Raw genomic sequence first — 25,678 nt, forward strand, 5'->3', positions numbered from 1 at the left:
TCTCATCCTTTTCTTCTCGAGTCGTTTTTCTACTTTATCAGTCCTTTCTCATGATACTTTATAAAAAGAAAGACTAACAATATTCAGGTTTAATTTTTACACATGTGTACACGTACAGCTACATAACAACAACAGTCTCATCAACATCAGATGAAAAAATTGAATAGCATGAATGGAATTTAATTAATTACTCCATTTATGTGAATCTATTTGAATCAGATAATAAAGGAGTACTATGACTATATGAGAAAATTTACTGCATTCATTCATACCTGAAGTTCTGCTTGTGAAACGTCAATTTCTCCTCTGTAGACAAATTCAATGATGAATTTGAGATCATTGAAGCATACATCCTGGGGCATTATAATTGTTGGATGTTTGCAGGGGTTGGAGAGTAACAGCTTTTGAAAGTACGAACTACATGCGGAAAGTACCACCTAGAAAAAAAATTAATTTTATTATCATCATCATTGACAATTCAATGTATATGTCACAGCTTTTCTAATGCTGTGTCAAATTTGAGACAAAACACGAAAAGTGTTACAAAGCAACACATTACGTCACAGCTTTCAAAATTGAGACAAAAAACAAAAAGTGTTGCAAGGCAACAGCCTTGCAACACTTTTTGTTTGTTGTCTCAATTTTGAAATCCTTAAAAAGACTGTTGTGATGGTGCATTAAAAAAGTAGATCTTAGATAAAAAAAAAATTGTTGGTTCTGTTTAGATCAGTTTTCGCTCTTGTTTTTATGAACAATCAGCTTCCATGCATGATTTCACAGGTTGATTTCACAAATTACTTTGAACCCCTTTCAACCCCTGGAATGTGACATCATTTATGGAAGCTAGCCGACATACTCAGAAACACTTTTTAATAAATATTTTGCCCTTAATGATCCTTAATTCATTCTAAATATGAATCAGTTAAAAATAACTGATTTAGAAGCAAAAAAGTCAGTCTCTAATTGAAGTAGTAATATTTCTACTGAAAAATAGTTAAAAATAACTGATTGTCAGTTAGAAATCACTAATGTTTCAGTAACTTTTTTTTCCGATTCAATCAGTCAAGTTTAACTAATTTTTTAGTTCTTTTTTACTGAAAATCAGTTATTTTTAAATTTTAACTGATTCAGAAGCAAAAAGTCAGTCACTGATTGTCAGTTAAATCGATGATTTTTAACTGATTCAAATTAAGAGAATATACTTAAATACACAGTTTTCTTGAAAATATATTAAATTGATACTAAAGTGAATCATATTGATGGCAAAAATTTTTGTGGATCAATTTTTAATTGGATCCACAATTTACTTTCATTTCTATCCACTGCTAATAACTTCAATTCTAAATTTTTGCAAAATTCAATTATTTTCTAAGATTTTATTTTAAATTCATAAAAAATACAATTGTATTTAAAAGTATTAAATATTTAAAAGTAATTTTTTAAAGTAAACAAATAAAATTCTATAAAGTATAAAAATTTAATTTCAATTGTTTACAGAAATTTCACTAAAATTCATTTTCTTGTTGTTGTTGCAATTTGTATAAGTATATAATTATTCACAAATTTAATCATTTTTTAGAAAAATAATAAATTAATAATTCTTGAAAATAAAGATTTAAATGTTGATTACAGTTTTACAACATAATAATTTAAATTTTTAAAGATTTCAATTTAAAAATATCTTTTGAAATTTAATTATTTCTAGAAATTTTTATACTAAAACTCATTCTATAATATTCAGTTATTATCTAGAATTTTAACTGAAATTCATTTTTTAATTAAATTCTTATTAGGAAATTCAACTAAAATTCAATGCTTAAAATACAAAAATAAATGATTTCTTGATTGAATACTTCTTAAAATTGAAATCTTATAAAGAATTTTATCAAAATTTCAAAAAATAATTGAATTCCTGCGAGAAGAATTTTTTTATTTATGAAAATAAGTGAATTCTTTCAACGATTTTTATTATCATTTTTTTAAATAATTGAATTTCTGTAAAAATTTCATTATTTATGCTATAAAAAATGATTTTTTTGTAAGAAATTGATTATTTCTTTAAATTGAATTTTTTAAAATAATTTTATAGAGAATTTTTAAAATAATTGAATAATTGAATTATTTCGAAGAATTTTAATAAAAATATCAGAATAATTGAATTATTTCACAGAATTTTAATAAAAATTTAAACATAATTGAAATTTTCGAAGAATTTATTTTAAATTATATTAAAAATAATTGAAATCCTGCAAAGAATTTTATTATTTATGAAAATAATTAAATTCTTTCAACGAATTTTATTATTATTATTTTTTTGAATAATTGAATTTCTGTATAAAAATTGTATTATTTATGAAAATAATTTAATGCTTGTAAAGAAATTTTGTAAATTTTTTTTTAAATAATTCAATATTTGTTTAAATTTTATTATTGATGCGATAAAAAATGATTGTTTGTAAAGAATTAATTATTTCTTAAAATTGAATTTTTTAAAATAATTTTAATAAAAGTTTTTAAAATAATTGAAATATTTCGAAGAATTTTAATTATTTATAGAAATAATTGAATTCCTGCGAGGAGAATTTTTTTATTTATGAAAATAATTGAATTCTTGTGAAGAATTTTATTGAAATTCATAAAAATAATTGAATTCATAGAAATTTTATTTAAAAAAATAATTGAATTCATAAGAATTTTATTATTTATAATAATAATTGAATTCCTTCGAAGAAATTTAAGAAAATTTTTAGAATAATTATACATTTTTCTTGGATTTATAAAAAATTTGTAAATAATTGAATTCCCGTGAAATTTTTATTGTCTATGAAAATAATTAAATGTTTGCGTAGAATTTTATTAAAATTTTTATTATTTATAAAAATAATTGAATTCATAGAAATTTTATTATTCATAAAAATAATTGAATCCATAAGAATTTTATTATTTATAATAATAATTGAATTCTTTCGAAGAATTTTAAGCAAATTTTTAGAATAATTACATTTTTCGAGGAATTCATTAAAAATTGTATTAAAAATAATTGAATTCTAGTACGAAATAAAATTAAAATTGCATTGAAAACAATTTAAGTGTCAAGAAGAATTTTATTTTTTATTAAAAAATAATTTAAAATATGTTACTAAAAATGTTTTTTTTTTTGATAATTCAATTCTTCCATAGAATTTTATAATTTTTTTTTTAAAATAACAAAATGCTTTAGAAGATTTTCAATTTTAATTATATTGGAAATCATTAAATTCCTTCGATAAGTTTTATTTTTTATGAAAATAATTGAATTTTCACTTAGGATTTTATTAAAACTTTCAAAAATAATTGAATTCCTGAGAAGAATTTTATTATTTATTAGAAATAAGTAATTATACAATCATAAAAATAATTGAATTCTTGCGAAGAACTTAATTAACTTTTTTTTTAAATAATTCAATTCTTGAGAAGACTTTTAATAAAATTTTTAAGAAATTGCATTTTTTGAAGAATTTGACAAAAATTGTGTTTTAAATAATTGAATTCCAGTGAAAATTTTATTATTTACATAAATAAATAATTGAATAGTTACAAAAAATTTTATAATAATTGAATTTCTGTGAAAATTCCATTATTTATTAAAATCATTGAATGTTTGCAAAGAATTTTATAAATATTTTTTTAAACAATTCCATTCTTTTGGGAAATTTTCCATGAAAATACCTGGATATTGAGAATAATTTAAATTTCAAAAATTTTTTTTGCAAATAATTGAATCGTTTGAAGGAATTTTATTAAAATTCCTTAAATTGTTTCTAAGAATCGTATTAAAATTTGGGAGAATAATTTCTTTCGTCCAATTATTTTAGCAAATGTAACGTAGTACAAATTTTCGAATATAGAAAAAATCTAATATTTTTTACCCCTAAGGTAGACCCTTTTCTCATATAGAGTGTCACATAAAAGACATTATTTCTTTAGAAGAAAATCATCATTTCTTATTTTCATTCTTTTATAAAATAAAAATAATGAATACCTTGTGTGCCTTTAGAGATGCTTCATTGCAAGCCAGAGTGACGTCGACGAAAGCTTCAGTCTGCAGTAACTGGTGAAAGACAGACGTCATATTCGACTGGTAATTATTCCAGCGCAGGCAGTAATGCTGCCCGGCCATGCCTCCACTGAAAAATAAAACAATTTCATTATTAATTTCCCCCTTCTCTTAACATCTCAAATTCTAAACATAATTTTATAATCACAATTACATTACGAAAACTTAATTTTTTCTTAATTTTCATACATGTTTCTCGAAGGACAGAATCAAAGGATAGAATCCCTCTCATTTGACATAAAAACCTGATTCGTTTCATTTGCAGCACAGAAACTGAATAAAGGTACAAGGAGGTAAGTAATAAAAAAAATTATATTGCACCTGCTTCTCGTAAAGACTTGACTAGGTTCCTTTTTTTTACACAGCAGATCTCAATTTCATTCCGTTCACTTCTTTTCGTATTACCTTTTTCTTTCCCAGAATAGGAATAAAAATTCTATCAAAATTTTAAAATCTCAGAGATGAAATTGGAAAGTTTATTTCGTTGTACAAGAAAAAGGGAGAAATTTTTGTTTTACATTCATTAATCAACTGGCTGAGATAATCTACTTTTGTTTATTCTTTTCTATTCTTTATATTGATTGAAGGCATTACAGACTTCGCACTCGATAATTAATTTTAAAAAAGAAGCCAGAAGTAGCTTTGAAACTAAAAAAAATCGTAAAAAAGTGGCTATCAAAAAATTAAACTTGACAACCAAAAAATCTCATTTTAGACACTTCACAAAACTGACAAAAATTCCATTTCTATATTTTATTTTCCTTACTTTTTCCTAATCTTCATCAAAAATATTTACTTTTTTCTTCTTCTATTGCTAATAAATTATTCAACGAATTTATTTCTTTATTTATTTGCAACGAATTTTATTATTCATGAAAAAATTTAAATATTTATAAAAATAATTGAATTCCTGCGAATAATTTTAATAAAAAATGTTAAATAACTGATTTCTTTCGACTAATTAAATTCCTGAGAAAATTTTACTATTCATGAAAAGAATTGTATTCTTACGAAGATTTTTCGACAAAAATTTTAAATAATTGAATTCTGTTTGTAAATTTTATGAAATTAGTAGATATTGAAAATCATTAAATTGCGAAAAGTTTAAAAAAAAAATTAAATTTTACAAAGAATTCTATTAAAATTTTTGAGAATAATTGATTGTCTGTGGCATTTTATAAAATTTTTTTAAAAATAATTGAATTCCTAAAAAGTATTTTATTATTTATGAAAATAATAAAATTGAATTCTTGCGAACGATTTTATTAGAATTTTTAAAAATAATTGAATTCTTGAGACGAATATTGTTATTTATAAAAATAATTGAATTTTGCAAAGAATTTTATTAAAATGCCTCAAAATAATTGAATTTTCGGGAATAATTTTATTATTTATCGACATAATTGAATTATTTAGAATTATTTATCTAAATAATTGAATTCTTGGAAATAATTTTATTAAAATCTAAAAGAATAATTGAATTATTTCAAAAAAAATTAAATTGATATTGTATTTAAAATACCTAATTGATTTCTTTCGAACAATTTTATTAAAATATTTGAAACTAATTGAATTCCTGGGAAAAATTATAATATTTTTGTAAATAATTGAATAATCCCAATGAATTTAAAAAAAAAACATTTTTTTAAATAATTGATTTTTTCGAGGAATTGAAATTAAATTTTTAAGAATAATTACTTTTTCGAGCAATTCCTATAAAATTGTATTAAAAATAATTGAAATCCTGCGATGAATTTTATTATTATTGAAAATAATTGAATAGTTGCTAGGAATTTCATTAAAATTTTCAAAAATAATTGAATTCCTGAGAAGAATTTTATTATTTATGAAAATAATTGAATTCCTGGGAAAAATTCAATTATTTTAAATTATATTAATAAAATTGTTTAATAAAATTTAATTTTTTTAAAGAAATTAAAAAAAACATTTTTTAAAATAATTGATTTTTTCGGGGAATAGAAATTAAATATTATCTGAATTTTAACAATAAGGTCTACAACATTCACTATATTAAATTTTTATGAATAATTACATTTTTTGAGCAATTCCTGTATAATTTTATTAAAAATAATTGAAATCCTGCGGTGAATTTTATTATTCATGAAAATAATTAAAAGTTGCTAAGAAGTTTATTAAATATTTTTTAAAATAATTGAATTCCTAAGAAGAATTTTATTATAAAATGTTTAATTTTATGAATTTCTGTAAAAAATTTTGTTATTTTTGAAAATAATTGAATTCTTGCGAAATTTATTAGAACTTTTTAAAATAATTGAATATTCAAGAAAAATTTATTACTTTTAAAAATATTTGAATTCTTGTAATGAATATTGTTATTTATGAAAATAATTATTGAATTCTTGGAAAGAACATTATTAATTTTTTTTAAAAAAATAATTGAATACTTGCGAAGAATTTAAATAAAATTATGTTTTAAATAATTTAATTCCAGTGACGATTTTATTATTTAAAAAAATAATTGAATTTTCGTAAAGAGTTTTATAAAAATCTTCTTATAAAATTGAATTCATGCCTGAAAATTTTATTATTTTTAAAAATAATTGAATGTTTGCAAAGAATTTTATAAACATTTTTTTAAACAATTGCATTCTTTCGAAGAATTGAAATTAAATTTTTAAGAATAATTACAATTTTTTGATCAATTCCTGTAAAATTTTAGGTAAAAAATATTTGAAATCCTTCGATGAATTTTAGTATTTATATAAAATAATTGAATAGTTGCCTAAAAATTTTATTAAAATTTTCAAAAATAATTGAATTCCTGAGAAGAATTTTATTATTTATGAAAATAATTGAATTAATGCCAAGAATTTTATTAAAATGTTTAAAAAGAATTGAATTTCTGTGAAAAATTTTGTAATTTTTGAAAATAATTGAATTCTTCATAAGAATTTTTGTAAACATTGTTTTAAACATTTTAAATAATTAATTTTTTCGCAATACAATAAATATTATGAAAATTTTACTTTAAATAATATTGCATTCTCGTGGAAAATTTTATTTGTAAAAATAATTGAATTTCGCTATTAATTAATTTAAAATAGTGTTAAAAATAATTGATATTCTTTGATGAGTTTTATTATTTATAAAAATAATTGAAATTCTTCGATGAGTTTTATTATTTATAAAAATAATTGAAATCTGGAAAAAAATCAAAAATTTAAAAAAAAATTGAATTTTCATAAAATTCTGAAATTTTGTTTGAAAAAATTGAATTTCCATAAAATGACTGAAAGTATTAGAATTATTGTGAAGAAATTCAAAATAACAAATTCCTTGTCAAACTATAAATTTCATAGATGAAAATAAATGAGCATTTGCTTTTTGGTTGTTGTTTTGGGGAAAAAAGTGCGCGCACACTTATACATACACACATTCGTAAAATTACTTATCGATAATAGCGCCATCAACTCGTTGCGAATAACACGTGGCAAGTACCTGTAGTGTGCACCCCAATAGGGACCAGTCTCCATAAAAAGGTCCTTCTCACCGATATATCACCAGCGGGCAAGCCGTGTGCTATGTATATGAATGCGAACAAGAGAAGAGAGGACAAAATCGAGCAGACGACGATACTAACGATAAAAGAGAGAGAAAGAAAAAAAAGAAAGAACTTACGAAAAAGATAAAAGAGTAAAAGCAAACCGGCAAGCACTAAAACCGTAGACACCAAAGATATAAAGAAGAAAAGAAAAGAAGAGATGAAGAAGAAAAAAAAGATGAAGGTGAGGAGACATGAAAAGATCCACGTCTGCGAGGAGTGGCTGAAGGAAGACTGATAATCTAAGATGAGCGACTTGGGGAAAAACACTTTTGCGACGTTTCTCTAAATCAAAAAAAAATCTTTTTTCAATTTCTTCATATTTTCACTTCACTTGAGGAAAACAAAACAAAACAAAAAAAAAAAGAAGGGGGATGTAAAAACCGAGCAGGGGGGATTTTTCACGAAAATTTCTTTTTTTTTTTTGGCGAGGTGTTGATGATCAAAGTTCAGGGCGTTGGTCCGTCGACATTCACCTGTTCTCTGAATCGTGTTTTATCAGTTTCTATCTATGTGACTCTTTATACGGCACATTCTCCTTATCTGTCCGCAGGCACACGGACTTTTATCAGCTGCTTAGACGTGAGACGATAACGAAAATTCTCTAAGCTCACTTCATTTACTTCTCTCTTCTCATCTCTCTTTCTCTTTTTTCTCTATCTCTCTTTTTCTTTTTCTCCCTATCTCTCTTTTTCTTTCTATTTCTCTTTTTCTCTCTATCTCTGTCTCTCTATCTCTGTCTCTCTCTTTCTTTTTCTCTCTTTCTCTTTTTCTCCTTATATCTCTCTTCCTCTTTTTGTTTTATCTCTCTCTCTCTTTCTTTTTCTCTCTTTTCTCTCTTTCTCTTTTTCTCTCTCTTTTTTCTCTTTCTCTCTCTTTTCCTCTCTTTTCTCTCACTCCCTCTCTTTTCTCTCGCTTTCTTCCTCTATCAATCTGCATCCTTATCTCTCATACCCTTTGAAGAAGTTGCTTTATTTCTCTTTCAAGTCTCCTTGCTTTTATTTCTTTTCTCATTCTTCTTTTATCTCTCCATTCTTTTTCTCTTTCAACTTTTTTTCTTTTCTTCTTTTATTATGCCTCTCCCACATTCCATTCTATCTTACATTTTTCAACTAATCTTGTGTCTATATACGATTGTTGGTTTTTGTATTTTTATTTTTTATTTTTCATTTTGAGTATGTACCTCTATATGTAACTTGTAACGAAGAAAAAAAAACACTTTCCATCGATATTTTTGTATTTTCCTTTTCAATCTGAGCAGATTGAGCAGGATTATTGCATTCACCTGCTCACATAGTGTTTGGTTAATACACCTGGCAGATTTACCAATCAGCCTCTCCTCTGACTTCTTCGTGTATACGCAATCATACATCCAAAGATGATGATAATGATGGAATAAAAAAAAAGTTGCTACAGAAATTTCATTTTTTTCTGATTTCCACTTTTTTCCTCAACTTTACTAGGAAAAAAATTCCTAGTAGATTCAAATTGTTCTGTAGTTCATCGAAGGATATGAAATTGAGACAAAATGTATGTTTTTAAGGAAAAAAAGTTTTTGTTGATTTACAGAAATCATTTGCCTTAACTTTGCAGGGTTGCTACAGGGAAAAGTCAGGGAAAGTAAAATTGGTCAGGAAAGTCAGGGAAAAGTCAGGGATTTTTAGTAAAAGTACTGGAAAAAATTGAATTTTAAAAATTCATGAAAAAACTCTGAATTTTGATGTTTTTTTTTTGTTTGCCTCGTAAACTATAAAATAACCATACGAATTTTAATACAAAACCTTGAATTTTTTCTATTTCAGACAATAATTTCTTTTTAAATAACTTAATTTTACAAGAACTATCATAAAATTATGACTTATAAATTATTTAATGAATCATTTTTACAATTTTCATAAATACTAGATTGATAAAAGAATTTAAGTTAAAAATACTAAAAAAAAAATTGAATTTTGGAAAAGTTACAAATAATTCCAGAAATTCAATTATTTTTAAAAGTAATAAAATTTTTCTCAGAAATTCAATTATATTCAAAAATTAAAAAAATTCTGGTCATTTCAATTATGTCTTTAAAAATAATAAAATTCTTCTCCAAAATTCAATTATGTTCAAAAATTTTTTTAAAATTCTCGTCAACATTTCAATTATTAAATAATACAATTCTTCTTCGAAATTCAATTATTTTCAAAAACTTTAATAAAATTTTTGGCAAAATTTCACAGGAATTCAATAATTTACAAGATTTTTCATAAATTTCTTTGAAATAATTCAATTATTTTCATAAATAATAAAATTTTCACAGGAATTCAATTATTTAATACCTATAAAAAATTTCAAAAAATTTTTCGAAAAATATCAATTATTCAAAAAGAATTTTATAAAATTCGTCCCAGGAATTCAATTATTTAAAAAAAATTTAACAAAGTTCTTTTCAAGAATTCAATTATTTTTAGAAATAATAAAATTCTTCACCGAAATTCAATTATTTTTATAAACTTAAATAAAATTCGTTGAAAGAATTAAATTATTTTCAAAAGTAATAAAATTCTTCGCAGAAATTTAATTATCTTCAAAAATTTTTTCAAAATTCTCGTCAAAATTTCAATTATTGTTATAAATAATAAAATTCTTCTTCCAAATTCAATTATTTTTAAAAGCTTGAATAATATTCTTGTTAAAATTTCACAGGAATTTAATAATTTATAAAATTTTTCATAAATTTCTTTGAAATAATTCAATTATTTTCATAAATAATAAAATTTTCACATGAGTTCAATTATTTAATATATAAAAAATTTCATAAAATTTTTCGAAAAATATCAATTATTTTAAAACATTTTTATAAAATTCGTCGCATGAATTCAATTATTTAAAAAAAAAATTAACAAAGTTCTTTTCAAGAATTCAATTATTTTTAGAAATAATAAAATTCTTCACCGAAATTCAATTATTTTAGAAAAATTTTAATAACATTTTTGGAAAAATTTTTAATTATTTTCATAAATAATAAAACTCATCGCAGGATTTATTTTTTAATTTAAATGATTGAATTCTTTTAGAATTTTCTAATAAAAATTGATTAAAAAATGAATTACCGAATAATCGATTAATTATTTATGAAAATAATTAAATTATTGCAATGAATTTTATTACAATTTTTTCAAATAATTGAATTTTTTGAGAAAATTTACTACTTTTTTAAAATAATTGAATTCTTGCGAAGGATTTAATTAAGATTTTTGTAAAGATCATTTTTAAAAAATTGTAATAAAGAAATTTTTAAATAATTTTTCAATTACCTACAATTAAAAAATTTCCAAATAGTTGAAATTTGATAAAATCTTTTAAGGAATTGAAATTTAGTAAAAATCTTTTAAAAATAATTGAAATTAGGTAAAACCTTTTAAAGATAATTAAAATTTGGTAAAATCTTTTAAAGATATAATTGAAATTTGGTAATAACTATTAAGGTAATTGAAATTTGGTAAAATCTTTTTAAAATAATTAAATTTTTGAAAACTAAAAAAAAAGTTTTTAACAATTCAAATTATAAATATAAACATGATTTTTCCGAAATTTTATTAAGTTTTAAAAGGTATAAATTTTTAAGTTCTTTAATTTACTTTGTTCAAAGAGAATTGAATCTTCAAAAATTATGATAAATCAATTCTAAGAATTAGATTTTTAAAAATATTATCATAAAATTAATTTTTTAAAAATATTTTTAAACAATTTTTGAAAGATAATAGAGTTTTTCAATTATATACGATTGAAACAATTTCAAACGATTGAAATTTGCGGTAAAATCTTTTAAAAATTATTAAATTTTGGAAAAATAATCAAATTTTTAAAGAATTTTAATTAAAAAACTTTAAATATGATTGTTTTTCCTCCAAAATGTTAAAAATAATTCTAAAAAATGTAAATTTATTATTTATTACATGTACTTGAATTTTCGGAAATATTATATGTAATTACAAATATTGAAAATAATTAAATTTTAAAAAATTGAAATAATAAAAATATAAGGATTACTTTTTTCAAAAATATTTTTTAGTATAATTTTTAGAAGCTAATTTTTCATTAATTTTCATTTTTTAATTTACACTTGAAGATTTTTTAATAAAATTTCCGAGAATTCAATTCTTTTCAAAATTTGCAATTAAAATTATTTGAAAGTTAATTGTCAAAAATTGTAATCAAATATTTGAAAAGAATTAATTATTTTTAATTCAATTTTTAAAAAAATCCAATTATTAAAAATCCTGTTAATTGTATATTTCGAAAATTTAACTAGAAAAAATGATTGATATATAATTTTTTAAAAGATTTGTCTATAGTTATTTTTCACACTATAAAAATCGCAATAAGTTGCAGTTTCTTCTAAAAATGTGGTATTTTGTTGCAATATTTGGAAGAAAAGTAGAAAAAGTCGCAATTTTTAAAAATAAGTCGAAAATAGTCGCATTTTTTCAAAATATAGTCGAAAAGAGTCGTGTTTTCTGAAAATAGTCTAAAAGAGTCGTATTTTTTCAAAATAGTCGAAAAAAGTCGAAAAAATCATAATATCCGAGGGATAAAAAATTATCAAAAATATTGTGGACCTTTAGTGAAGAAAGCCCTAGAATCCAATTATCTGAACCTAATACAATATAGAGATCATTCAAAGTATTGAAATTTACATTCTCTATTGTAAAAAATATTAAAACAAAAAAGAAATAGAGGATGAAAAAGAGAAACAGAGGGAAGAAGAGAAAAAAGTTATTCAAAATAAGAGTATATAGATTATGCACGCCTTGCAGAGAGAAATTCAAAATTGCTCTGCAATTAATCTTCTGAAACTTGAGGTTAATTGAACTTGTTGAAAAGAGTGACATTGTAGAGTGGCTTTTGTAGAAATTATATGCAAGTGGTTTACTTTTGAAACTTGAAAATCTGGATTTCCTGGAGATCATTGTACCCATTTCGAATATATGTTGTCACAATTTTTTTTCTCTTTTTTTTGTTGTTTTAAATATCATTTATATTCTTAAATCTTGAAGGTGCGTGCCTTCGAAATTCTTCAATCTTGAAACTTGAACCTTTGATTTCTTGAATCAAATTCTTGAATCAAATTTTTGAATCTCGAACCTTCGAGTTCTTGAATCAAATTTTTAAATCTCGAACCTTCGAGTTCTTGAATCAAATTCTTGAATCTCGAATCAAGATTCAAGAATAAATGATCATTCGCTGTTTTGATATTGTTGAGAAAGTGTTTAAGTATCTCGATATAGTGTCTCAATTAAAAGTGTTGCAGAAAAAATCAATCATGTACTCTACCGACTTAAGAGCTTATTTTATCTTAAAAAGAAACTCACTTTTGTTTGCCTCCTTCGTTCTTTCTTGACATCGATCAACTATATTGAAGATATATTTCTTATATTTCTAATCTGTTCTAAATTCTCGAAAATTTTCCTCTATTCGTTATATACTAGGATTTTATATCTCACTTTCAATCAATGAAGAAATATTTCTTTAATTCTATTTTCTACTTTTATTTTTCTATTTACTATTATTAGTATATACTCGGTATTATTTGGGTATATTACAATTTAGCGGATCAAAAAATGTTTTCATTTCAAAACTTTAAGTTCATTAACTTTTACAACCGGCTTTATAGACAAAAATTGCAAAATATAATTTAAAATTACGAGTTAATTACAGTTATAAGTGGGTTGTAAATTCTTTGTCAAATTATAGTTAAGCTGATGATTATAATTATTATTAATTGTGATAGCGGAATATAATTTCGTTTTTTAATTTTTGTTTTGAAACAAAAAGACGAAGAAGGTGGAAAAGCTCAGTTCTCTCTTTATTTTTTTTTTTTTTTTATTAAAACAGTCAACAAGATATTATTCTGTCCTCATTATCTTGCTTTATCAGACTTTCAAACATAAAGTCACATAGGTAACCTATTTATAAAAGATACTGCACGATTCACGTAACTTATGAACATAAGTGATTAAAGATAGAATCTGTAAACTTCTATTTTATATTAGAATGCCAGATGCACGCGGACATTTATAATTGCATCGACACCAAAAGATCAGAAATTTTTTATCGCGCACTTTTGAAAATCTTTTGCAAAACTTTTATCAAAAGTTGAATGTTTCTCTTTTTGTTTTACTGTGTATTTCCGAAAGTAGGCCAGATACATTAGATGAAATTTTACCTCAAGTGGTATTTGATATCCTAAGTAAAGAACTTAGAGAAAGCTTCCTATCATAAAAGAGTTTCTTGGACTGATTATTTATTTAATGATAATGAAAATACAAAAATTGCACTTTCCGGCATTTATGCTGTAAATTCGTAAACAAACGAATTTTTTATTTTGCAAAAAAATTATGTTTTCGAAAATTTATATAGAGTTGATGTAGGTCAGGGAAATTTGGGAGAAAAAATCAGGGACACTTCTGGGAATTTTATCGAAAATACTACAAAAAAATATCAAAGTAGAAAAATTCTATTTTTTGGTGTCCAAAAACATTTTTTTTCAGTCAATTAACTGGTATTTGCTTCAAATATTGAAATTATTGGTTCAAATACAATTTATTTCAATTACAAATTGATTTAATAAAAAATTATTTGATTTAAGTAAATATTTATTTAATAACGCACAAATAATACGTTATTTAAATCAAATAATTTTTTTCCCAGTGAAATTGAATTAAAATCTTGACAATTGTTTGTGAAAAATTATAGTAGAAATTTTTATAAATTATTAAATTTGAAAATCTTAATTCCAAATGGAAAAATAATAAGGGGATGAAATATTTATCTAAAAAACAATCGAGATTTGAAATAATTCGATAATAAAGACGCAAAAAAGGCAATTTAGTCGCAATTAAAAAACACAAAAAGTCAATTATTTTATTACGTGTTATTACAAAAATTTAATTTTCAATTACATACGTATAATTGAAAAATTTACAAATAATTGAAATTTAGTAAAAAAATTTTGAAAAATAATTGATTTTTAAAAAAAATTAAAAATAATCAAGTTTTTGGGGAATTTTAATTACAAATATATAAAAATGTATTATTAACAATTTAATTAATTAATTTTTTAAAAATTTAATTAACAATTTTATTTATTTAATTTTATTTAACAGAATTAACGATTTCTTTAAAATTTTAATTTCTTTTTTTCTTGGAAAATAATTACAAATTTAAAAAATTGTGATAAAAAATTCTCAGAAATTTTGAAATTGATTATTTTTTAAGAATTTAAAAAATTCTAAACAAGTAGATTTTCAAACAAATTTTACTGTAATTACATTTTGTAAATATTTGGATTTTCGAAAATATGTAATGGAAAATACTGACAACAATTGAATTTGAAAACAATTGAAAAAAATTATGTACAATAAAAAATTTTAAAAATTGTTTCAAAAAAAAAATTTTTTATACAATTTATATTAATTTTTATTATTAAATTATTACTTTAAGTTATTTTATTAAAATTTTTCAAGAATTTAATTATTTTCAAAATTTGCAATTGAAATTTATCAAAATTTGATTTTCGAAAATTTTAATGAAATACTATTGAAAAAAATCAATTATTTTCAATAAAATTTAACAAACATTCAATTATTTAAAAACCAAAATTTTAATTTACAATTTTTTCAAGATCATTAAATTTTAAAAAATTGTGATAAAAAATTTTTTAAAATTAGTTTTTTGAAAAATACAATTTGTAGTGCAATTTTCCGAAAATAATTTAATTTCTTAATGATTCAAAAAAATTTTTTAGTATAATTTTTTAGAAGCTAATTTTTCATTAATTTTCATTCAAAAAATTTTTATTTGAAGATTTTTGATTAAAATTTCCCGAGAATTTAATTATATTCGAAATTTGCAATTGAAATTCATCAAAATTTCATTTTCGAAAATTTTAGTGAAATACACAAAAAAAAAATCAATTATTATTTCTAATAAAATTTGTCAAAAAATTCAACTATTTAAAAACTTTTTAATTATATATTTGCAAAAATTTAACTATATCTTAAAAAATTATTCAATAATTATAATTTTCGAAAGATTTGACTATAGTTATATTCACACTAAAAATCGAAAGAAATTGCATTTTATACTAAAAAAAAAGTGTTATTTATTGAAATATTTGTATAGGAACAGTCGAAAAAATTGTCGTTTTTGCAATAAGTAGAAAAAATTCGTCATTTTTGAAAATAGTTGGAAAAAGTGACACAAGTTCAACAAAATATTTGTAGGAAAAGTCGAAAAAATTGTCATTTTTGAAGAAAAAACTTCCGTCAAAAATTTAGTTACCTTAATGTAAACGGTTTTAGTCGAAAAACTAAAATTATAAAATAATTAAAATAACTAAAATTATAAAATATTATAAACTATATAATTATCTAAAATTATAAAATTTATATTTTTCAGTGATTAATTCATCAATTTGCATATAAAATACGTTCTGTCCATCGTCATTTAGTTTAAAATGAAAAAAATAAATAAACTACAGTATTTACTAATAAAATAGTTTATAGTGACTAATTATTTTATTGTCCCTATTTATCTACTTATAATTACTAATTATAAGTATAATACTAATTATAATTACTAATTATTTTATTGTCCCTATTTATCCACTTATAATTACTAATTAGTTTTCTTCTACTTACAATTAGTTATCTTCTACTAACAATTAGTTACTTTTTACTAATTCCAGAAGCAGAAAGTCAGCCAACATTTTACTAAAAATCAATTATTTTAAACAAATTCAGATTCAAAAAGGGCGTTAATTCTCAGTTTTCCTAAAAATAAACTATTTTCCCAAGTTTCAAAACGAAAAGAAAAACCGAAAATCGATATTTTTCTTATTTTCTTGCATATCTAGAAGGAAAATAGTAAGCAAAGCAATTTTACGAAATTTCCTCCTTTATTATTCAAATAATATTCTAATATTGATTTTTCATTACACGATTCTAAAACCAATAGAAGGAAAACTGGGTAATTGTGAAATGAAAAGAAAATTGATGACAAGTTTCGAAAAGTGCGTCTGCATTGTGCTGCCATCTGCAGCAGAAATCCGCCACCTTTACTCCAGGACACTCTTGCTATTTTATATACAAAAAAAAACTGGAAGTGGAAGCAGCAATTAACGATGAGTTTCATTCATTCATGATTTCATGAGTTTCGAACGAAGACACTTGAAAAGTATTATTATACCACTAAGGCACTAACATTACTATATATTTACAAAGAGTGTTCAAATAATTCAGGTAAAAACAACTCGAACGTCAAAGCGACTAAGCGAGCGTCAAAGTCATTTTCTCCGTATTAGGAAAACCCTGTGCGAAAACCACAGTTAATGATGAAAGAAATCTATAGATTAGTGGGGGGGGGTTGCATTATATAGTGTCCATTCAATCGTTTCTCGTTAGGTTCTCATATATATATATCGTAGTTTCTCCAAGACGTTTCACTGAAAGGAAGTTTTCTTCAATCTTTCTTTCTCTCAGAGTTTTAGACAGCGCGTTTCTTCGTTTTCTCTCTGTTCCGCCCTTCCATACGATTCATCTCAATTTTTCTTTGGGTTTTTTCAATTCCTCCCCCTCTCGTTTCTTTCTCTCGGTCTCCAAGCCAAGCTCTCTCTCTCTCTCTCTCTCTCTCTTTTACTCTTTTCGTTTTTGTGTCTTTCTTCATCTCGCTTCTGATGGTGTATATTTCTTTTTCTCTAGCAGTCTCTCCTCTCCTCTCCTCTCTCTCTTTTCAGCTCTTATAGTCTACCATGTTCCCAGTGCAAGTTTTCTCTCTCTCTCTCTCTTTGTTCAAGTTATTCTCCCTCTCGGTCCCTCCTTCTTTTTCTCTCCCTTAGTTTCATTTACTCGTTTCTCGTCCTTCCCTCCTCCCACCATACTGAAGACGCTATTTTCTCTTGGCCCCTTTTCTTCATGGTATCTTCCCTTCCCCCCCCCTTGCACCCCCTTCTCACCACCCATCTTGGTTTTCTCTCTCTTTTTCTCTTTTTTCTCCCTCTCTCGTCCGTCCCTCTCCCTCGTGCTTCCTTCTAGCCCGCGCCTTTTACGTTTTTCCGACGTTATCGACGTTCCTCGGTTGTCGGGGGTTTCTTTTCGCAGCACGTCCTGAACCAACCCTGGGGCTGAGAGTGAGAGAGAATTCTAGATTCTGGGGTCTGCCGCACTATACACGAGTCCGCACGGGAAAATCTTATTCGAAAAAAGGACTTTTCCAAAATATTAATTTATATTATTCAATTTTATATTTCGGGGAAAAATTGTTTCTTCTCTCATTCTAAAAAAGAAAGGTACTAATTTAGTACTAATTTTTGGTACTTGATTGTAATTCGGTTCTAATTTATCAGCTCTAATAATAAAATAATAATCTTAAAAATAACTGTCAGTAGAATGTTGGCTAACTTATTTTTGCTTCTGGAATTAGTACAAAAAAATTTTTTTTACATTAAAAAATCAAAAAAATTAAAATTAGAAACTAGTAAAATCCGCGACAAAGTTATAAACTATTTTCGTTCGGTTCATAACATTTCTTCCTCAATTATTTTCATTCTGTATGAATATTAAAAGTTGTATTTTTTTCAAATTGTTATTACAATATTCAATACCAAAGAACAAGAAAAAGTTACTTTTTAAAAATTTATATTTTTTCAAATCTCAAAATAATATCACAATTTTTCTAGAATTATCAAATTGAGACAAAAAGCGAATCAAAATTATTGTTGCATTGAAACAATTTTGAATCGTTTTTTGTCTCAATTTCATTTTTTGTTTTTCGTTTTTTTTTCATAATTTGATAAGATTACAAATAACATACAGCGCAACCTGTCGGAATGCAACTTGATTTTTAAAAATTTTATTAAAGTAATAAACAATCCTTGGAAAATTGTTTTACAATTCAATTCTGTAATATTTTTATACAATAATATTCTAGAACTAAGTGAAAATAATTTTTGTTGGACATTTTTGAATCCAACAACATTTTTAAAATGCAGGTGCACTTCGACAGGTTTGACTGTATCATAGTTTCAAAATTTTCGACTTTTTCGACTTTTCTTCCAAATATTTTATCAAAATACCACATTTTTAATTTTTTAGTATAAACTGCAACTTTATTTCGATTATTACAATGTAAAAAGTATAACTGCAGATAAATCTTTAAAAAAATTATTTTTGAATAATTTTTCTAATTAAATTTTTAAAATATAGGTATAGCTAAAATTAAAAAATTTTTTGAATATTTGAAATTTTGGGAAATTTGAAATTTAATTGAAATTTCTTTTTTTTAATTGATTTTTTTCAAGTATTTTATTACCAATATTATTAAAAATCAATTCTGGATGAATTTTAACTGCAAATTTTGAAAATAATATTGAATTCTCAAAGATTTTAATGAAAAATTTTCAAGTTTAAATTGAAAAATGAAAATTAATGAAAATTAGCTTCTAAAAATTATATGAAAATAATTTTAAAAATAGTAATTCTCTTAAAATTGTTTTATCCCAATTTTTTTAATATTAAAAGCAAATTAAAATTTTTAAAGGTTTACTTTTTTAGATGAATTAAAATTTTTCAGAAAATCAAGGTCACAAAGTTTTACTGCGGATATCAAATTGAGACAAAAAACGAATTAAAAGTGTTGCGAAGTTTGAATTCTTCAAAAATTTGATTATTTTTCTTATATTCTGCAAAAGTTATTTTTAAATATTTTTAAAACATGAATTTTAAGAATTTCTTTATTATAATTTTTTAAAAAGCTTTTAAAAATTATACAAAAATATTCAGAAGGTTTTAAATTGAAGTTTTTAAAATTTATTTTTAAATTTTATTTCCTATGGAAAATAATATTGGAAGGGTTGTAGTTGTATTTTCTAGAAATTACTAAATTTCAGATTATTTTGTATTGAAGTTTTTTAAATTTTATTTCCCGTTAAAAAAACAAAAAAGTAGGTATTTAAATATTTATTAAACAAAAATTATTCAACTTTTGAATAATTGAACTTGGAAATCAATAAAAAGAAAAAACCAGGGAAATACAAAATAAAATTTTTGCGTCGACGACTTTTTTTTCTATTTTTACAGAAGAAATTTTCTAATCAAATTTTCAATTTCGCCTACACTGTAGTAAAATAAACAAATAAATAAATAAAAATACAAAATAGAGAAATATTATTTTCTTCTCTAGACTTTTGATAGTTTATTTTATAGTAAAAGTTGATAATCTCTTCTCGGTTGAAATAATAAGTTTGAAATGTAAAAGTGAACTTTCTTTTCGCATTTGCCAATTCTTCTCCATGACACTTAAACTAACACACATATAATATACATATATATATATATGTGCACTGAAATGATGAAAAACACGTTTCTTTTAATTTTCCCCATTTTAAATTCTATTTAAATATTCCCGACGTTCAACAAATTTATTATAATTATCCCTATAAAGATTTATCAGTTTAATGGAGCTTAAACCTACAACCTACATTGATTTAATTACCTCCATCACAAAGTAATGAAGGAAAATACCCAGGATACTCTTTCAAGTTAATCTTTTTAAAGTATATATATACACGGAGAAAATTTGTTCCTTACATTTTACCGAATTTTTCAATAAACTTGGGATATAGTAGCATAATCGTAATTTTTAATAATTTTTATATTATTTTTTCGGTAACAATATTTAAAATCTAATGTGATATCTTTATTCCTTAAGAACTAGTACTGTAAAAGTTGAAAAAAAATTGAAACTGAACGTTTAATGTAAATTAAATAAATACCTCCTTGATGGGCACTAACGTTTCAGGAATAGTTCGGTAAAACTTTCTTGACTTGCCTAAAGTGTTAGTTTTCAGGAATAGTTCGGTAAAACTTCCTTGACTTGCCTAAAGTTTTAGTTTTCTGGATTGAAATACTTTATTTCAAGTGTTCCGCAGTCAAATGAAAGACTTTCACACTAATAGTTGATTTTTCCAACTTATTTAGACTTAATTAATAATCATTTTATTATTATTTAAATTAAAATTCAATTAATTAATTATTTTAAACACTTATTAATTGCCAAATATGTAATAAATGCTTTTAAATCAAGTAAAAAGAAAATATAAAATGGCAATAACATACTTATTTTTTAACATATAATTTATTCATTTTAATTAAATATGAATAATAGTAAGTAAGTAAGCAAATAAACATAAGTAAGTAAGTAAGCAAAAAGGAAATAAATAAGTAAGCAATTAAACATATAAGTAAGTATGTAAGTAAGTAAATAAGTAGGTAAGCAAGTAAGCAAAAAGGAAATAACTTGCTTGCTTACCAGCTTACTTTCTTATTTGCATACTTACTTGCTTATTTCTTTCTTGCTTACTTTGCTTACTTGCTTACCTACTTATTTGCTTACTTCCTAATTTCCTTCTTGCTTACTTCCTTGTTTCCTTTCTGCTTACTTACTTCCTTATATGCTTACTTGCTTACTTTCTTATTTCCTTCTTGCTTACTTTGCTTACTTGCTTATTTCTTTCTTGCTTACTTTGCTTACTTGCTTATTTCTTTCTTGCTTACTTTGCTTACTTCCTAATTTCCTTCTTGCTTACTTGCTTGTTTCCTTTCTGCTTACTTACTTCCTTATATGCTTACTTGCTTACTTTCTTATTTCCTTCTTACTTACTTTGCTTACTTGCTTACCTACTTATTTGCTTACTTCGTAATTTCCTTCTTGCTTACTTGCTTGTTTCCTTTCTGCTTACTTACTTTCTTATATGCTTACTTGCTTACTTTCTTATTTCCTTCTTACTTACTTTGCTTACTTGCTTACTTTGCTTACTTGCTTATTTCCTCCTTGCTTACTTTTCTTACTTGCTTATTTCCTTCTTGATTACTTACTTTCTTACTTGCTTACTTTGCTTACTTGCTTATTTCCTCCTTGCTTACTTTTCTTACTTGCTTATTTCCTTCTTGCTTACTTTATTCTTTATTTGCTTACTTGCTTATTTCCTTTTCGCTTTTTAATACCTCACAATTATTATTTAATATTTCAGAAAGATTAATTTTCTATTAATTAATTTAATAATTTCCAACTTGCACTTTTAATATGTATATTTTTAATTTTAAACACAAAAATTTGAAAATAATAAGGATTTTCATAAATTATTGTTTTATTCCATTAAATACAAATTTAAACATTTTTCTTTATAATAATAAAAACATAATTTAAAAATATTTCATAAATTGACCACACCGTGCAGGAAGATGAATATTATCAACTTTCATTGTGGCAACTTTTTGTTACGATTTTATTATTCTACAAAGCTTTCTGATAAAAATGCTGCTTTGACGAAAATTGTAACAGCTAATTCTTCAAAGATATTAGAATATTTTTATAAATTGCGAAATATAAGTAAGCGTTGAAAATAAAATCTCACATATTTGTATACTGCCGTACAAAATAAAAAAGTCTATAACTGTAATTTGTTTTTAGGTTGTTGTTAGCTTGTTTGTCTACGTGAAAAACAACCTAAAAGCAAATGTCAGTTATAGACTTTTTTATTTTGTACGGCAGCATATGTACGTTTTTTCTTGGAATGTCTTGTAAACTAACAAATATCTCGAATATCGATCGTACTGTTTTTTGATTTGTACAGTAAAAAGTAAATCTTTTGTAAAAATCTATCTGGAATTAATCAAGTCTTGAAAGTAATGACAGTCTTAATTTAAACTCATCGATTTGTGTGAAAATAAAGATAGGCAATCTGAATTTACAGTTCTACTTTTTTATATTAGGCATACATCTGCTGATTTTGAACATAATTGCCTTAAATTCAGCACATTCTTTAATGATAATCAGTATGCTTTGCTATTTAAATTCAGTAAAAAAAATATGATTTGAAATTAAACAAAGGCTGTCTTAAAAATGTTGCATCAAAAATTAAGGTACCTTTCATGATTAAAAATAAGACTTTCTTTTTACTGTGTGTGTTCGTTTAATTGTATTAACTAGCTATTCTTAAAATAGTTGTCAACAATGTCTAAGTCTTTTGGCAAAACTCATGAAGTAAATCAAGAAAAAGTGTACTGTCCTGGCGGTAAAAAATCAAATACGAGGGAAAAGAGCAAATTGTTTTTTACATCATAGTATATTAATCAACTAAAATCCGCTGTTATTTCATTATCATCTTTAAATTTGTTAAATTTAGTGATTGTTTTTTAATTAAAATGAAGAAAAACTTTTGTAAAAGACAAATAGAAAATAATATAATTAAAGTACATTTTTAAGCAATCTTATTAAAATAAGTCATTCATGTTTATTTATTTTCGAAAAATTTAGCTATTAGTAATTTTTTTAGTATTAGTCATTCACGTTTACTATTTATTAATTAAAAAATTAGTCAGTCATGTTTATTTATTTTATTAAGATTATTTAAAAATGTATTTCAATTATATTTTCTATTTGTCTTTTGCAAAATAGGTTTTCCTCATTTTAATTAGAAAACAATCACCAAATTTTACAAATTTGAAGATAAAAACGAAATAACAGCGAATTTTAGTTGATTATTATAGTATGGTATAGAAAACGATTATAGTAACTAAGAGTAGCTAGTTCATACAATATATGAACTATCTAACGAACACAATTCATAAAACTTTACACAGATTGATTTAAGAAACTGCTGCAATTTATATAAATATTCGAATATCTTTGAAGAATTAGCTGTTACGATTTTCGTCAAAGCTGCATTTTCATCAGGAAGGTTCGTAGAATCATAAAATCGTAACAAAAAGTTGCCACAATGAAAGTTGATAATATTCATCTTCCTGCACGGTGTGTGACCTTGAATATAGTTAGAAATGATTCATTAATATGAATAATTTTTAATTTTGTACAAGGATAGTTTATTAATTTGAATCTTTCTCACAAGCGGTGAAATAAAATTGAGATTAATATATAAGGACAGTTGAAACTTTCTGAAGCATTAATGTAAAGCGTGCGATGTGTGTATTAGTGTATGCGTTTAGAATGTACTGTAGGCAGGTGTATCAATTAGTATTTGTTCGTAAACAATTGTAGGGGGTTTAGGTAGTGATTAAAGTAGGTAAATTGAGAGTTACGGCAGTATTAATATAGATCTACTGAAGTAACATTATTTTTTATTTTTGTTCTTCAAGTTTTACCGAACTTTCAGTAAATTGCAACTCGTCAGTTTTACCGAAGACTTTAACTTACGTTTTACCGAACTATTCAATAAATATGAATGTAGCGAGCACTTGGCTTACGTTTTACCGAACTGTAAGTGAAGCGCTAATACATGTATCGTGAGCTTTATGATTTTTACATTATTTTTCAATGCAATTTCTTTTACAGTCTAGTTCTTGAAAAATTACTGTTTTGACACTTCATCCCAGTTTTACCGAACTAAATTCAGTAAAATTTCAGGAATAAATTTTCTCCGTGTAGTAAAATTCTTCTTCAAAACACTTTTTCTTCTAGTTCTCATCATTTTAATTTTCTAATCAAATGTGCGTGTAAAAGCCAATTTTTACAATTAAAATCTGAATATCAGAAAACGAAAATATATTTTTGTTTTCTGATTCAGATTTTAACATATATTTTATTTATTTTATATATATTTTGATAATAGTTAACTAAAATTATATAGAATAATTTTTCAAATTAAAATCTAGAGCAGAAGAAGAACAAAATTATATTTTGATAATAAAAGTTTAGAGGTCTTTTAACAAAATATTAATTTGTGTAAAAAAAAAATAAAAAGAAGAGTAGTATTTTTAAGGTAAACTCGTAATTTAATGGAAGAAATTTAATTAATTATGTAAATCATCATCTAATGCGAATTCAGAAACGATGAGGGATGATGGACTATTTTTGATGATTGGTACAATCTGTCGGACAGTGAAAGGTTTCGGTAGGCAATATTTATTCGACGCAGTCACACTACTAAATACAGCGTACATCAAAGCAAAAAGAAGGGGATGAATTGCAGACAGACAAAAAAGGAGCAATTTCAGAAGTGCTTTTTTCTTCTATCGAAATATAATTAAAAATAGACATTCTTCTGTGGATTATAATCTTATTTTTTATAAAGCACCATTTATATACTCATCAACTCCGCAAATTAAAATTGGAAATTAAAATTTGATATTTAATTCAAACAATGCAACTATTTAATTATTACATTCTTAATTACTGCCAAACATTTACTTATATCAAAAAATTCTAAATTTAATAATTTCTAAAAATTAAAAATTACAACTATAACCCTTCCAAAATTCAATTTATTATTTTTGAGTAAACTTCTTCTCTAAGTGGATTATTTTAAATAATTTTTCGAAAGTTCTTCTAGAATAAATTAATTATTTAAATATACGAAAACTCAAATTTTATAATCAGGGTAGTTACAAGTTTCAGTTTATTTTCCTTGATAATTTACTGACATTAAAATTATTTTCCCTGACAAAATTCTTTATACAGAAAAATATAAAAAGTTTATACGGAAAATGAGTAAAATTTATGAATTTGAATAATTTTTAAAAATTACAATTATAACCCTTCCTGAATTCATTTATTTTCTACAACTTTCAAGTATAAACTTTATCTCTAAATAAATTATTTTAAATAATTTTCCGAAAGTTCTTCTAGAATAAATTAATTATTTAAATACGAAAACTCAAATTTTATAATAATTGTAACTGTCCATGTTTTTTTTTAAAGTTATTTAGGTATAATATTTCCAAAAAATTACAATAGAGAAATTCTTGAAATTAATTTTTTTAAAATATTTTCAAATAATTATTGAAAGATAATAATTTTTCAATTATATACAATTGAAAAATTTCCAAACAATTGAAATTTGGTAAAATCTTTTAAAGATAATTGAAAAGTGGTAAAATTTTTTTTAAATAATTGAATTATGGTAAAAACTGTTAAAGGATAATTGAAAAAATAGTCAA

At 23.4% G+C, this 25,678-nt stretch overlaps 1 protein-coding gene across 5 annotated transcripts in view; it reads right to left on the reverse strand.

The window, feature by feature from the left end:
- The window catches only part of LOC122500564 (protein bric-a-brac 1), a 111,033-nt gene that overhangs the window by 60,668 nt on the left and 24,687 nt on the right, over positions 1 to 25,678 (reverse strand). For 2 of the 5 annotated variants that reach the window (XM_043609554.1, XM_043609555.1), the window contains exons 2-3: positions 4,022 to 4,166; positions 273 to 437 (exon numbers count right to left, since the gene is read on the reverse strand). In XM_043609554.1, coding sequence (XP_043465489.1) covers positions 273 to 437; positions 4,022 to 4,159 — 303 coding nt within the window. In that variant the 5' untranslated portion in view covers positions 4,160 to 4,166. Of the gene's footprint in view, positions 1 to 272; positions 438 to 4,021; positions 4,167 to 7,576; positions 7,701 to 25,678 lie in introns of those variants that run through there. The other 3 variants (XM_043609552.1, XM_043609553.1, XM_043609551.1) reach the window with 3 other exon arrangements.

Source organism: Leptopilina heterotoma, unplaced genomic scaffold, assembly GCF_015476425.1.
Source record: "Leptopilina heterotoma isolate Lh14 unplaced genomic scaffold, ASM1547642v1 Lhet_19, whole genome shotgun sequence".
In the NCBI taxonomy this organism is placed as follows: domain Eukaryota; kingdom Metazoa; phylum Arthropoda; class Insecta; order Hymenoptera; family Figitidae; genus Leptopilina; species Leptopilina heterotoma.